This window comes from Hoplias malabaricus, chromosome 13 (genome assembly GCF_029633855.1).
Source record: "Hoplias malabaricus isolate fHopMal1 chromosome 13, fHopMal1.hap1, whole genome shotgun sequence".
In the NCBI taxonomy this organism is placed as follows: domain Eukaryota; kingdom Metazoa; phylum Chordata; class Actinopteri; order Characiformes; family Erythrinidae; genus Hoplias; species Hoplias malabaricus.
The window spans coordinates 19868131-19883981 of NC_089812.1; the positions used below are offsets into that span (position 1 = coordinate 19868131).

Sequence of the window (15851 nt, forward strand, 5' to 3'; positions counted from 1 at the left end):
ACTGAGTGGAGCTGCTCCTGCAGAGTATTATTGAGGATCATTATTTATGATTAATTTTTGATGACAGAATATTGATTTTGATTATTGATGACTGCTTGATTGTTCTTTATTGATTATTGCTTATAATCTATAGACTTACTGACTGAATGCTGTTTGTGTGAATTTACATGTCTTTATTTTACCTTTCACTAAGTAAAAGCCAACAGCTGCATTCACTTACAGCATATTCACTCCGTAGTAGCCCCCTTAAAGCCTTGGTTCAATCCTCAGAGAGAAATGCCCTCAGACAGCGCCGCCTCCAGGTCAAAGATGGAGCTGTCTGAGCGCATGTTCACATCTTTTCTGTGTGCAGTGTTCTGTAAAGAACGGAAGTTTACACGCTTTAATCTTTTTTATTTTCTGCTTTGACCTGAAATTCTATGTGATTTGTGATAATAAAATTTCAACAAAATAGGTTTCATGTTTTACTTTATTCACGTGTGTGTGTGTTTAACATTCGTCGTGTCTTGCGCCATGTTTTTGGTCACTGTGTGAAATATTATTCAGTTATACCACCCTGCCGGAGAAGACTGAAACTACACTCAGAGAGAGAGAGAGAGAGAGGTGATGGGCAGAGGAGGGCTGGATGGAATTCTTTAATATCGTCTTCCTCCTCGCGCTGCTGGGCTTCCGCGCGCGCCCGGAACTGAGGGAGCGTCGTGAGCGCGCGGAGAGAGAGAAAGAGAGAGAGGTTGGAGAGCGCGCGCGGAGCGGGGATGATGGACTGAGTGGAGGATGCGTCTACGTTGTGGATTTACTGTCATTTTCATCATCATCATCACGGAGGGTAAATATCACTCCTCTATCATCACTCCATCTCTGCTCCTTCTTACTCATTCTATCAGTCTCTCACTCCCTCTCTCTCTCTCTCTCTCTCTCTCTCTCTCTCTCTCTCTCGTTTAAAGCTGAGGTTTAAGGCTCTCAACTGAGTTTTTAAATATTACAGTCCTTATAGTTTTTTTGGGAATTGATTTGGAATTCACGTGTAATTACAGTTAATGTTAAGTTAATATGGGGTTGGTGTAGTTTTACAGTGGGTTTTTCTGAAATTACTCTCTAAAATAACATTATTCTAAAATTACACCCAGCATTAATTTTACACTAACTCAGCATTAAATTTACACAAACTCTACATTAAATGTACACTAACTCTGCATTAACTTTATATGAACTCTACATAACTTTACAGTAATTCTGTAAACTTTATATATTATCTCCAAAATAATTCATTACTTTATCATCCCTTCACTCTAAATGGACTCTGGACTCTTAACTAACTCTACTACATTCTACATTAACTGTAAATTAAATATATGCTAACTTTATGCAAGACCTACATGAATTTTGCCCAAACTGTACAATAACACTACATTAATTTTGCTCTAATTTAATACTAACTTTACATTAATACTACACTAACTCCACTTTCACTGCATGCACTCTCTTCTTACCTCTAATGTAGCTAAATATTAACTCTACGGCAATAACTCCACATGAATTTTCATGACATCAAGTAAATCTGCATTAACTCTTTATTACCTACTATCAAACTCCTCAGTAGCTCAGCAGCAAATCTGCATTAACCTCATATCTACATTAGTTCCACATTAATGTACTTACACACTTCTATACTACACTCACTACTGTACTACACTCACTTACTACTGTACTATACTTTTTTGTAAAATTTTGAAAATTTGAAAATCTCAAATTAAGTTTTGTGCAACCGACCCCTGACCCTCATAAGGGCACGTATCTTCTGGCACAATCTTCTGTATTATACTTTCAGAGCTTTGGATGTGTATGGCCTTAAGTGTGTGTGTGTGTTCCATATACTGTTTGTTGTGGTCAGTCATAGCTGTCAGATCAAAGAGTTTTGGGGGGGGATTTTGGGGATCTGGAGTTGGTGATGTAATGATGTAAACCGGAGTTGGAGGTGAAAGGAATGATGATGTAATAAAAACAGAATAAAAATAAAATAAAACAAAATCCTGGCTCTGACCTACTTTCCCCAAGCAGCAGATCCATAATGCATCTGGCGGCTTATCCGCCCTGTCAAAGTGCTGGAGCCGAGTGGAGCTTTAATTAAGAACCAGCACCACTGTGATAGTCATCACAGTCTCTCTCTCACACACACGCACACACACATATATATATGGAATATTATTTATTATTCAGATAGAAGATTTTAAATAATTGATTCTCTATTTAGTAATATTCTTTAAAGGGGAAGCACCATGCAAATTCCCCACAATACCTCAAATAAGCTGTGTCTGAATTGACCTCCTCAGAGTGTACATCCCCTGTTTATGATGGCAGCCACTTTGTGACAGTCTCTCAATTTGTCCACTAGAATTTAGACAACTCTACAAAATGGCTGACAGGATGCAGTTTCTGACACAGCTTTTGAACCTTTACAGTTTAGATCACTATTCAGGGTGGAGACACTCTGTAATGGTCTTCTACTACAGACCAATCTTAACAACTACCATGAATATTCTAGAAGCCACCAATCTAAAGTAGAAACTATTTACCACTATTATTTATCTTTGGATACCTTAGTAACCACTAAGTGACAGCATAGGAACCCTCTGAAATACTATAGCAACCATTTAGCAACACACTTGCAACCCTTTAAAATACTATGACATCCACTTGCACATAGATCCCACCGAACCAACACCAGTTTCCCTAGCAACCTTTCATATGATCATTACATTTTACATTCAGACCTCTCTAACCCTAAACTTAGACCTTAACTAACTCTAAACCTTAAATACTGCTATATTGTTTAAAGCTTAAGAGTACTATTTATGGTCCAATGTCACCTTCTGCACTGCTGCACCATTTAAGGTGGAATAGAAAATTAAAATCAGGAGCTGAAGGCCGCTGACTTAATACATTTGAAGTGAATGAGTGATGACTGTGTTTGGCTAAACTGATGGAATCTAAAGTTGTGTTTGAAAGTACCTTTAATATTGTGATGTGTAAAGAATGTTTACTTCATATTAATTATTGTTAATGGCTTTTTTCGTATTTATACAGCACAACCCATCTCCTCCAAGCTGCATGATGGTTGGTGGGCATACAAGGACTCAGTACAGGGGACCTTTATACCAGGTGAGAGAAGGGGGAATGACAGTGTTGTGTGTAAATGTGAGGACTTTTTAGTTGTTTAGCATTTATCAGCCTCCCCCCCACCCCTCGCCAACCACACACACACTTCCCTGCTCTGCCACTTCTGCGTAGATGAATATTTCAGGAGAAATATATCTGCTGGGGTTTTTATGTGTCTATCATTTGGATTTCTCTTTCTCTCTCTCTCTCTCTCTCTCTCTCTTTCTCTCTCTCTCTCTCTCTCTCTCTCTCTCTCTCTTCTGTCTGTCTCTTGCTTTCTCACACACACACACACACACTTTATTTATCTCTCTATCTCTCTCTTTGTCTCTCTCTCCCTCTCATTCGCTCAGATCTTTTTCACAGGAGCTCATAAAGAGCTTCATGTTTATTTCATGAAATTAATCCACAGTCATTACCATAGTTACATAATAACTGCAGAAACAGGAGCTCTAAGGAAGGGGGCACACCCAACAACATGACTAGGAAGTGAAACGAGAAACAGCAGAGAAAGACAGACAGACAGACGGACAGACTAGAAGGCTAAACAACATGACCTGGGGAATGAAACAACAACATGAAATGACAGAGACAGACAGACTGGACTGAGCGACATGACAAAGCAACAATGCAAAGCAACAAAACAAATGACCGACAAGAGGAAGTGAGACAAGGGGACTTAAATACATAACACAGACAAGACACACCTGGAACAGATAACGAGGGGGAGGAAGAAAGGTGGGACATAGGCGGAGACATGGACAATAACAAACAGAGCCATGTGCTAAGAGAGCACATGGCAGGGAAAACAGACACGACAGGACAAGGGCGTGACAGCAACATTAAAAGAGTATGTCTATACGCATCAGATAGTAATACTGGCTAATGCAGGTGTTCTCTAAAGAGCTCAGTTTTTAGGAGTTTCTTAAAACGGCGAAGGACTCTGGTGGATGTAGGCAGCTTGTTCCACCATCTGGGAACCATCTAGAGAACAGTATGGATTGCTTAGTGTGGATGTTGGGTAAAGCAAGGCGACGTTCAGTCACACACACACACACACACACACACACACACACACCACACACAGACAACAACACACACACACGAACACACACCACACACATGCACGCACACATACACAGACCACACACATACACACACAAACATAAACACACATCACACCACATGCTCTGTGTCAGTGTGTTATTGTTGGTGTTTGTTAGGGTGTTGCTCTGAGTCCGTGTGTTATTGTGGGTGTTTGTTTAGGTGTTTCTATGTGTTGGTGTGTTATTGTGGGTGTTTGTTAAGGTGTTGCTCGGTGTCAGTGTGTTATTGTGGGTGTTTGTTAAGGTGTTACTCAGTGCTGGTGTGTTATAGTGGGTGTTTGTCAAGGTGTTGTTCTGTGTTAGTGTGTTATTGTGGGTGTTTGTTCCTGTGGTGCTCTGTGTTAATGTGTTATTGTGGGTGTTTGTTGAGGTGTTGCTTGGTCTTGTTGTGTTATAGTGGGTGTTTGTTCAGGTGTTGCTTGGTCTTGGTGTGTTATTGTGGGTGTTTGTCAGGGTGTTTCTCAGTGTTGGTGTGTTATTGTAGGTGTTTGTCAGGGAGTTTGTGTCAGTGTGTTATTGTTGGTGTTTGTTAGTGTGTTGCTTGTGTTGGTGTCTTATTGTGGGTGTTAGTTAGGGTGTTGCTCTGTGTTAATGTGTTATTGTGGGTGTTTGTTCAGATGTTGCTCTGTTTTAGTGTGTTATTGTGGGTGTTTGTTCAGGTGGTGCTCTGTGTTAGTGTGTTATTTTGGGTGTTGTTAGGGTGTTGCTCATGTTAGTGTGTTGCTCAGTGTTGGTGTGTTGTTATTGTTGGTCTTTCTTAGGGTGTTGCTCAGTGTTAATGTGTTATTGTGAGTGTTTATCAGGGTGTTTCTCTGTGTTGGTGTGTTATTGTGGGTGTTTGTCAATGTGTTGCTCGGTGTTGGTGAGTTATTGTGGGTGTTTATCAGGGTGTAGCTCAGTGTTGATGTGTTATTGTGAGTGTTTATCAGGGTGTTACTCAGTGTTGGTGTGTTATTGTGGGTTATTGTTAGGGTGTTTCTCTGTGTTAGTGTGTTATTGTAGATGTTTGTCAAGGTGTTGCTCAGCCTTGGTGTGTAAATGTGGGTGTTTGTTCAGGTGTTCCTCTGTTATAGTGTGTTGTTATGGGTGTTTGTCAAGGTGTTGCTCTGTGTTAGTGTGTTATTGTGGGTGTTTGTTAAGGTGTTGCTCTGTGTCTGTGTTATTGTGGGTGTTTGTTCAGGTGTTTCTCTGTGTTGGTGTGTTAATGTGGGTGTTTGTTAAGGTGTTTCTCGTTGTTGGAGTGTTATTGTGGGTGTTTGTTAGGGTGTTGCTCTGTGTTAGGGTGTTTCTTGGTGTTGGTGTGTTATTGTTAATTTTTGTTTGGGTTTTGTTTTTTGACATCTTTGGTATTGCAGTTGTTTACCCTGTGGTTATTCTAGCTGTTTTCAGGCTAATGTAATGGCTAGAGTGTATTTAGAAGTATTAACAGAAAATGTGAGATGGGAAATTTTAAAAAAGAGAACCATAGGAATTAAAAATATTAAGAGATTAAATAAAACTTTGGAATACTGTGAAAGATGTGAATAGTTTTGCTCAGATACAGTCTTCCCTCTTCATCAGCACCTTATTTATTTGTTTGTTTGTTTGTTTGTTTATTAGTGTTTCCATGTTCTACATCTGCTTCCTTTTATTGTTGTATTAAAATGTATTTTCCTGATGCTTCAATGCAGTGATGCATCACTCTTGGTCTGGATGAATGATGAGAATGATTCAGAGTGAAATCATTCAGACTGAAATGGAATTGTTGCACTACTGAGCGATTGTTTCTGAACAAAAGCAGGATTAGTGTGTGGTTCCTGCACTATTTCAGGAAGCAGCGCTTTATGTAGGTCACTGAGCAGAAAACACAGTGCTGGGGTGAGTTTGGAGTGTTTAATGTCGGAGCAACTCTCCAGAAACTCTTTAAATATTTTTCTGTGCAAAATTCTTCATTGTTGCCCACATTATGTTGGGATTATTAATCAAAGTTATTTTTTAAAGGGGGTGCAGAGAGAGAGAGAATAGAACACGTCTCTGAGTCTAGAATTCAGTTCAGATCAGGTTCTGCTGGGTTTCTGCACACAAGTGTGGGTTAACTCACCTGCACTCTAAACAGGTTCTAGACTTTCTCAGCTGTGGAGCCATAAGGAGAACATATTCAGCAATGCACAAGATTTACAGTAATCACCAGATTCAACCTTAAACCTCATTTAAGGCGAAACAGTAAATCCTAGAAGCTCAGCTCAGTTGTTTCTCTGTCACAGCTCAGGGAGAAAAGCACTTGTAACTCACTCATGTCTCCAGATAAGATTTCTCTCTGTCTAGACAGCATCTGTTAGAGCTGTAGCTGCAGCACACAACCTACACCCCCATTTCCCCATCCCTCAAACCACACATGAACCCCCACACCCACAACCCAAACTACCTGCACAGCTCGATCTTTCAGCAAAACCCCAAACCCCCAACTGCCCATTCAGCCTACACCCATTAAAAGCCCCACCCATTCAGCCTACACCCATTAAGTCCCACCCATTCAGCCTACAGTAGTATAATTTCGCCCAACAGTTCATCAGTTGGTTATAAGAAGTGCTACAACTCAGATTGCTCTTTGAATGAGGCACAGTCCTGGAGAGGCAATAGGAATATATTTCTATAAAGAAATCTTAAAGGCACAGAAAGAAAAGTGAATATGTTTTAGTGATAAAAAATGTGTAAATTTAAAAAAATTATTATTGTTCTTTTTCTCTGCCCTGTCCCCTGCAGTTCCCTCTTTCTGGGGCCTGGTGAACACGGCCTGGAATCTGTGTTCCGCTGGGAAGAAACAGTCTCCGGTGAATATTGAAACTCGTCGACTGATCTTTGACCCGTTCCTTACTCCCATCCGCCTCAGCACAGGGGGAAAACAGGTAACACACAGCATACCTCTAAGAACAGCTCACTAACAACTCATCAACAATTCACCATCTCATCAATTACTCATCAACAGCTCGTCAACATCTATCCAACAACTCACAAACATCTCACCAACAACTCACTAACATGTCACAAACAACTCATCACCTCACTGACATCTTACTAACTCACCAACATCTCATCAACAATTCACCAGCAACTCACCAACATCTCACAAACTCACCAACATCTCATCAACAATTCACCAACAACTCATCACCTCACCGACATCTTACTAACTCACCAACATCTCATCAACAATTCACCAACAACTCACCAACATCTCACAAACTCACCAACATCTCATCAACAATTCACCAACAACTCCCCAACATCTCAACAACAACTCACCAACCTCACATCAACAACTCACCAACATCTCACCAACAATCGACCAACAACTCACCAACATCTCACCAACTCACCAACCTTTCATCAACAACTCAACATCTCACATTCTCCGGTGAATATTGAAACTCGTCGACTGATCTTTGACCTGTTCCTTACTCCCATCCGCCTCAGCACAGGGGGAAAACAGGTAACACACAGCATACCTCTAAGAACAGCTCACTAACAACTCATCAACAATTCACCATCTCATCAACAATTCACCAGCAACTCACCAACATCTCACAAACTCACCAACATCTCATCAACAATTCACCAACAACTCATCACCTCACCGACATCTTACTAACTCACCAACATCTCATCAACAATTCACCAACAACTCACCAACATCTCACAAACTCACCAACATCTCATCAACAATTCACCAACAACTCCCCAACATCTCAACAACAACTCACCAACCTCACATCAACAACTCACCAACATCTCACCAACAATCGACCAACAACTCACCAACATCTCACCAACTCACCAACCTTTCATCAACAACTCAACATCTCACATTCTCCGGTGAATATTGAAACTCGTCGACTGATCTTTGACCCGTTCCTTACTCCCATCCGCCTCAGCACAGGGGGAAAACAGGTAACACACAGCATACCTCTAAGAACAGCTCACTAACAACTCATTAACAATTCACCATCTCATCAATTACTCATCAAAAGCTCGTCAACATCTATCCAACAACTCACAAACATCTCACCAACAACTCACTAACATGTCACAAACAACTCATCACCTCACTGACATCTTACTAACTCACCAACATCTCATCAACAATTCACCAGCAACTCACCAACATCTCACAAACTCACCAACATCTCATCAACAATTCACCAACAACTCATCACCTCACCGACATCTTACTAACTCACCAACATCTCATCAACAATTCACCAACAACTCACCAACATCTCACAAACTCACCAACATCTCATCAACAATTCACCAACAACTCCCCAACATCTCAACAACAACTCACCAACCTCACATCAACAACTCACCAACATCTCACCAACAATCGACCAACAACTCACTAACATCTCACCAACTCACCAACCTTTCATCAACAACTCAACATCTCACAAAAAACTCAACACCTCACAAACCAACTTACCAACATCTAAACAACAACTCACAAACATCTCATTAACAACTCACCAAAATCTCATCTAGGGTGGAGTTAAACTAATGGTGGTGTAAAGAGATGGGTAATGTGATGGTATAAAGGGTGAAGGGGAGTGTAAACTGATGGTGGAGATATAAGCTGAGTGTGTAGAGGGTGAAGGGGTAAAGTGATGGTGTAGAGGGTGAAGGGGTAAAGTGATGGTGTAGAGGGTGGAGGGATAAAGTGATGACGTAGAAGGTGGAGGGGTAAAGTGATGGTGTAGAGGGTGGAGGGGTAAAGTGGTGGTGGTGTAAAGTGGGGTAGCTCCTGATTAATGCTGCTCTGCATCTGCTGCAGGAGATTAAACTACACACCATCTGCTATACACACACACACACACACAAACCACACACAAACACACACCAAACACATGCACACACCACACACACACACTGACACACAAACTCACACTCACACACACCACACACACACACACACCACATATATTTGCCAGAAACAGTGCTCATTGTTCTCTGTTCACTGGCTTAAATGGGGACAGAAAGAGAGAGAGAGAGACCTAGAGAGAGAGAGAGAGACAGAGGGAGTGAGAGAGAGAGAGACTGAGAGAGAGAGAGCAGGTGCTAAAGTGTAGTGCTCTTTCTCTCTCTCTCACCTGCACCTGCCTCACGTCACCTGAAAATACCTTCCCATAATTCACTGCTTTAGCCTCTAAACACCATCAGCAGGAACTAGGCTCCATCTGCTGCACCATTACACCAACGCTGCATCTCAGCAGCGCCCCCCTATGGAGTTAACCCCACAGATCAGAATCAGATCAGATTCAAGTCCAATCCACCTACCAACGTGTGGGTTATTTTTTTTTTGGACTGTGGGAGGAAAACGGAACACCCGGAGTAAACCCACACAAACATGGGAAGGACACACCAAACTCCTTACAGACAGTCACCTGGAGCGGGACTCAAACCCACAACCTCCAGGACCCTGGAGCTGTGTGACTGTGACATTACCTGCTGCTTCAATGTGCCGTGCACCTACCAATCAGTCCATGTTTATTTATAAAGCTCTATTCACAAGGAATATCATCACAAAACAGTTTCACACAGATCCAGGTCTGGACCAAGAGCAACAGCAGCAGGAAAAACTCCCTCAGAGCGCAAGGAAGTAACACTCAGAGGAAGCAAGATTCATAAAGGACCCGTAAGGTCTGGTCACCAGGAAACGAACTAAAAAAACTGCAACAATGGCAGAATGACATAGGAAAATGTAGGTATTAGTCTAGAATTAAAGACTGAGAGTGTGTCTGAGCCTCGAACAATAACAGGAGCTAAGGAGGTTTGTGTGAAAAGGCACTTCCTCCTGCAGCTTCCTGTGAAGAAAGTGTACGTTATGGGTATAGGGAATGAGAAGTTCAGTGAGATACTGCTAGCCTAAACCATTTAGAGATTTATAAACCCAGAGGATTTATTTGTCAGTGTGAAAGTGTAGGGATAAGAGAACCTCGTTTTGAACAAATTGAAGGTTATCTTGGGCTTTTCATTTTCTTGCAGTAAGAAGAGCTTTTCACCAAAAAAATAAAAAGATCTAGTAAGAATTTAGTAAAAACCAATATCAACATTTTTAATGGATGACTGGGTATTACTAAGGAATAAACTAGATTATTTGCAGCATTAACAAGTTTATATTTATCAGTACTGTGACCTAGTAGTAAGATCGTTTCTTTTCTGAATTTAATAGGAGAAAATTTCCTGTCATCTGGTTTTTAATATTTATTAGACAGTATTATTTTGCTTAGACCGATGACAATATTTGGTTTTGCTGATACATAGAGCGGGATGTTGTCAGCATAGCAGTGGAATTGAAAACCATGCTTTTGGATTACACCACCCAGTGGCAGCATATAGAGGGTGAATAATAGAGGGCCAAGCACTGACTCTTGTGAAACACCATATTTAACTAAAGTATGATTTGAGCATTTATTATTCAGATACACATATTGATATCAATCAGACAAATAGGATCTGAACCAAGAGAGAGCAGATCATTTTATTCCTACCAGATTTTTCAGCCTATCAATTAGCATCACATGATCTATGACAGTGGCAATTATCAAACCAAAACCTTTGATTTTTAACACAGAAACACGTGGCCCCTGAAAACGCAGACAGGTCAGTGTAATATCAGTTATGTGCTTTAACAGGCTCCAGGTGAAAACAGCACAGCGCTGAGAGCAGGTCACAGCAGATCTCTGCGCTTGTAGCAGTAGGTGAAGGAAGTGCAGCGCTGTGTTAAACTGTGTTTTAGGGCTGTAATGATGTAAAGAATGGCCACGTTTTCCTTTAGCTGAGTGTTTTCTTATATTGTGTCTGCATGTGTACAGAATTCTCACTTAGTTTCTTTCTATTTTTGCCTCTGGATTTAGTCCCTCTGGGCTCCAGAGTATTCCTCTGGCTTAGTCTCGGCTTGTCTTTCTCATTTTTGCTTTGTCGTTTTATAATAAAATCCAAGTTGCTCACGTCTGTCTCTAGCCTTTGCTTACATCCAGTAAGAGACTGAAACTGGGCTTTCTTTATAAATATTTCTCAAAAAACTGGGGTCACGTTCCCTCCCTGGAAAAAAACAGCTGCCCCCTACTGTTCTCTTACAGATGTAATCCATTACGGTGTATGCATAGCACATTGTATTTTTCTACTGCACAAATGCATTACATTGGAACATGAATATGAAAACTGTGAAACATTATGTAATTTACACAAACACTTTTTTCGTCACAAATTTTCAGTTATGAATAAGCTCCTTAATTAATAGTACATTTTTCGAGGTCATTTGGTGTACCACTGCTTGCTATTTCACGTACCAAAGTTTGAGAACCACTGCTCTATGGTATCAAATTCTGCACTAAGGTCAAGCAGCACCAGAGCAGAGATACAGCCCCTATCAAATGAAAGGAGTAAGTCATTAGTTACTCTTGTTAGAGCTGCTTCTGTGCTGTGTTTTTCCTCAGATCAGTGGAACCATGTACAACACAGGTCACCACGTGTCCCTGCGCCCAGACAGATCCCACCTGGTGAATGTGTCCGGGGGTCCTCTTGGTTACAGCTATAGGCTGGAGGAGATCCGACTACACTTTGGCAGCGAAGACCACCAGGGATCTGAACACCTGCTGAATGGACGAGCGTTTCCTGGAGAGGTCTGGAGCATCACCACTGACACTGTAATACTCACTAGTTCCGTCTCTAACACAAATCTCTGAATCACCTGCTCGTTAAGGAGCTCCAAATCAATAATGCTTTATGCTACAAGCTAACACTGCTCTGAGTTAAGTGGTAAGGTGTGAGTATTGTTTGTTTATTGTTGTTTTTTAGGTTCAGTTAATCCACTACAATCAGGATCTATATTTAAACTACAGCGATGCAGCGAAGAGTCCAAACGGCATTGCAGTAATCTCTATATTCATGAAGGTAACACACACACACACACACACACACTGTGCAGTACAGTATTTGAGAAAGTGCCCACCTCTGCTGGTGAATGGAGAGTATCTCAATGTTGTAGTGCTGATATTATTTGTGTTCTGGTTCTGGGTTGGGAAGCTGCACCAGGATTTAATGGACTCTAATCTTTTCCAGATTTCAGAGCCAACAAATGTGTTCCTGATCCGAATGCTGAGCAGAGAAACCATCACCAGAATCACATATAAGAGTAAGACTGACTTAGCTCCTCTTTACTCTGTGTGTGTGTGTGTGTGTGTGCGTGCGTGCGTGCGTGCGTGCATGTGTGTGTCTTCTGTTAGGATGGTGAGGGGCAGTGATGGAGTCTTCTGTTAGAACGGTGAGGGACAGTGATGGAGTCTTCTGTTAGGACGGTGAGGGACAGTGTGAGACACAAAGGGACTATATTTTTATAAACATTTTACAGTTCATGATCCATATTTTTAATAAAGAATGAACCGTTATCACCCGTATTTAGTTAAATCTGTGCAGCTGAGAGCAAAATGGAGTTTGCCTGACAACTTAGCAACCACTGGTGTCACCATAGCAACCACTTACCAACACCCTAGCAACCACTTGGAATAACATCCCAAAAACAGCCTCCACCTTACAGACCACAGTAAGCATGAGGGACAGTGTGTCCTGCCCCAGGTTTGTTTCTTTTTGTCCCTGTGTCTCTGTCACTCCAGATGACGCCCATCTGCTGAAGGGGCTGCAATTGGATGAACTGTTTCCAGAGACATCTCGGTTTATCACCTACGACGGCTCCATGAGTGTCCCTCCATGTCTTGAGACAGCAACATGGATCCTTATCAACAAACCTGTGTACGTCTCCCCGATAGAGGTAAAGCCTCACACTTACACAAACCCGAAATACACACCTCGATACACTCTGTGTATTAATGTTGTGTTTGTTGTTGTTGTGAATAATTGTGTGTTTTTTGTTGTAATTGTGTGTTTGTTGTTGTTGTGAATAATTGTGTGTTTGTTGTGTAGATGCAGTCTCTGCGTTTGTTGAGTCAGAATCAGGCGACTGAGATCTTCCTGAGCATGAGCGACAACATCCGACCTATTCAGCAGCTCCACCAGCGTTGCATCCGCACCAACATCAACTACAACCAGCGGGGGCGCCACTGCCCCAACAACCGGCTACTACGCCCTCAGTACCGGGGTACTACACCCACGCACACTGCCCCAACAACTTCCCCTTCACTCTCAGTTCTTGGGTATGAAACCAACCACATCGACAACTATCCCTCCACCCTCAGTACTGGGGTTCTACACCCACCCACACACACACCCTGCCCTGACAACTATCCCTCCACACTCAGTACTGGGATATGACACCCACCCACACCACCTTGAAATTATCCCTCCACCCTCAGTACCAGGGTACTACACCCACCTACTCACACCACCCTGACAACTATCCATACACCCTCAGTACTGAGGTACTACACTCACCCACCCCTCCCTGACAGCTATCCCTTCACCCTCAGTACCGGGGAACAACACCCACCCCTCCCTGACAGCTATCCCTTCACCCTCAGTACCGGGGAACAACACCCACCCACACTGTCCCGACAACTATCCCTTCACCTTCAGTGACGGGGTACTACAACCACACACACACACTGCCCCGAAAACGATCCCTCCACCCTCAGTACCGGGGTACTACACCCACCCACACACACTGCCCTGACAACTATCCCTCCACCCTCTGTACAGGGATATTTGGGAGAGCCATGGCCCGCATGTCAGCAGATGCAGAGCTTCTGTTTATCTCATTAAACCATCCATAAACAAAGTACTGCCCACTGCTGCGTGTGAAGGTATATCTGTTCTGTTTAAAAATGTAAAATATCACACACTGCCCCAAATGTACATATCAAATGTAACCACTAATAAAGCTGACTGTGAACAAGCTAACAGCACTAACAGTGAACAAGCTAACAGCACTAATTGTGAACATGTTAACAATGTTAACTGTGAACAAGCTAACAATGCTAACTGTGAACAAGCTAGCAGCACTAGTTTTAAACAAACTAACAATGCTAACTGTAAACAAGCGAACAATGTTAACAGTGAACAATCTAACAGTGCTAACTGTGAACAAGCTAACAATGCTAACTGTGAACAAGTGAAGAGTGCTAACAGTGAAAAAGCTAACAATGTTAACTGTGAACAAGCTAACAATGCTGACTGTGAGCAAGCGAAGAGTGCTAACAGTGAACAAGTTAACTGCACTAATTGTAAACAAGATAACAATGCTTACTGTGAACAAGATAACAATGCTTACTGTGAACAAGATAACAATGCTTGCTTTGAACAAGTGAAGAGTGCTAACAGTGAACAAGCTAGCAACACTAGTTGTGAGCAAGCTAACAATGCTAACTATGTATAAGCTAACAATGCTAACTATGTACAAGCTAACAATGCTAACTATGTACAAGCTAACAAGCTATCCTGGGCATATGGAGAGGTAGCGGAAAAGCAATAGACTGAATAAGGGCGAAGCTACACTGCTGTAGCAGGATTGGACAGGGCCAGGCTGCTGTGTTTGTTAACGCCCCCTTGTGTCCTTCCACAGTGAATGAGTGGCTGCTGAAGTAGTCAAGATGGACCCGAGGCTCCGTTCTGCAAAAAACACAGGCATGAGAAGAGGAGGAGAAAATCATCAGTTTTTATACCTCTCTACAACACACTCCCACAATGAGGGAAGAAAAGGAGAGAAGAGAAAGAGGGACTGATGGGCCTGGACTGCTTAATAACTGATCAGTATCAGTTTCAGAGGATCAATATCCAGAACCGGCCGCTCATATGGAGTTTCTAGATCATGTTGTGGATGTTCTAAGCTTGTGTCCACAGCTGATGTCTCAGGCCTTGGATCCAGGCTCTTTAGTGAGCTACCACACCCATCTGGGTTTTGTTCGTTTACTGAAGATTTTTGAAAAACATCAACACCAATACAATATTAAAGCAGCGATGGGTCTCTCCAGCATCCTCCTCTCCACTGACCCCTGGTGGCCTGGGTGTACCTGAGACTCTCTGGCAGGGCTGTCTCTGTGTGGGCGACCCACTCTCTGGAGAATAAACTCCTTCCTTCAGGAAGTACAGAGCAGTTTGTTTCTTCTATTCACAATTTTACTGTTTGATCATATGTGATTTGCACAGAAATAAATAAATAAATAAAACAAGCATAAATATTATTTGCTGTATTTTGATGATAGAAATGACTGACACCGTCCACAGGCTTGAGTGTGTGAGTGACTGAGTGAGTGTGTGAAACTGTCAAAAACCTGATGAGGAAGAAGGGCTTACGGTATTTATGAATGAATAAATGAATGAAAGCTCGTCCAACATTTCTGAAATGAAAGACATTGACCAAGAGTATGTTTCTCTTCAATGCAGTAATAGTCTCTGTTCTTCATGGAGAGCTTTACTCTAAGACTCTGAAATATAGCTGTGAGGATGTGATGGAATTCAACCTCAAAATAATCAAAGAGGGTCAGGGGCTGGATCACAGTGCATTGGCTGTAAATAAAGAGTATTTTTAAATTTGATTAAATTTATAAATTCAGTTTAAACACCACTCCAGATCATCCCAGTGGAATCAGAGCTCCATCAGAG

At 41.9% G+C, this 15851-nt stretch overlaps 2 protein-coding genes across 6 annotated transcripts in view; both read left to right on the forward strand.

Annotated features, from left to right (window-relative positions):
* itga3a (integrin, alpha 3a) overlaps positions 1–447 on the forward strand; it is a 34833-nt gene extending 34386 nt beyond the window's left edge. For both annotated transcript variants that reach the window (XM_066642466.1, XM_066642465.1), the window contains exon 26: positions 1–447. This exon is cut by the window's left edge and continues 614 nt beyond it. The gene's annotated coding sequence lies outside the window, so the exon portion shown is untranslated.
* A 168-nt stretch (positions 448–615) lies between these two features.
* ca10b (carbonic anhydrase Xb) lies at positions 616–15414 on the forward strand. 4 transcript variants are annotated; one of them, XM_066642549.1, is made up of 9 exons: positions 616–826; positions 3085–3159; positions 7005–7147; positions 11735–11944; positions 12096–12191; positions 12360–12432; positions 12911–13065; positions 13218–13447; positions 14812–15414. In XM_066642549.1, the coding sequence occupies exons 1-9, from the start codon at positions 775–777 to the stop codon at positions 14816–14818; spliced, it is 1041 nt and encodes a 346-aa protein (XP_066498646.1). In that variant the 5' UTR covers positions 616–774; the 3' UTR covers positions 14819–15414. The 4 variants fall into 4 exon arrangements, with proteins under 4 accessions (XP_066498646.1, XP_066498648.1, XP_066498647.1 ...); XM_066642551.1 differs by having other exon boundaries at positions 13218–13392; XM_066642550.1 differs by having other exon boundaries at positions 11735–11920.
* Positions 15415–15851: the final 437 nt, after the last annotated feature.

What these genes read in the sequence shown, in the direction of transcription:
- ca10b (XM_066642549.1), top strand. Translation starts at nt 775, where the DNA reads ATGCGTCTACGTTGTGGATTTACTGTCATTTTCATCATCATCATCACG. An exon ending in TAATCTCTATATTCATGAAG is followed by an intron (nt 12,192 to 12,359) that starts GTAACACACACA and finishes AATCTTTTCCAG; the next exon opens with ATTTCAGAGCCAACAAATGT. An exon ending in CACCAGAATCACATATAAGA is followed by an intron (nt 12,433 to 12,910) that starts GTAAGACTGACT and finishes CTGTCACTCCAG; the next exon opens with ATGACGCCCATCTGCTGAAG.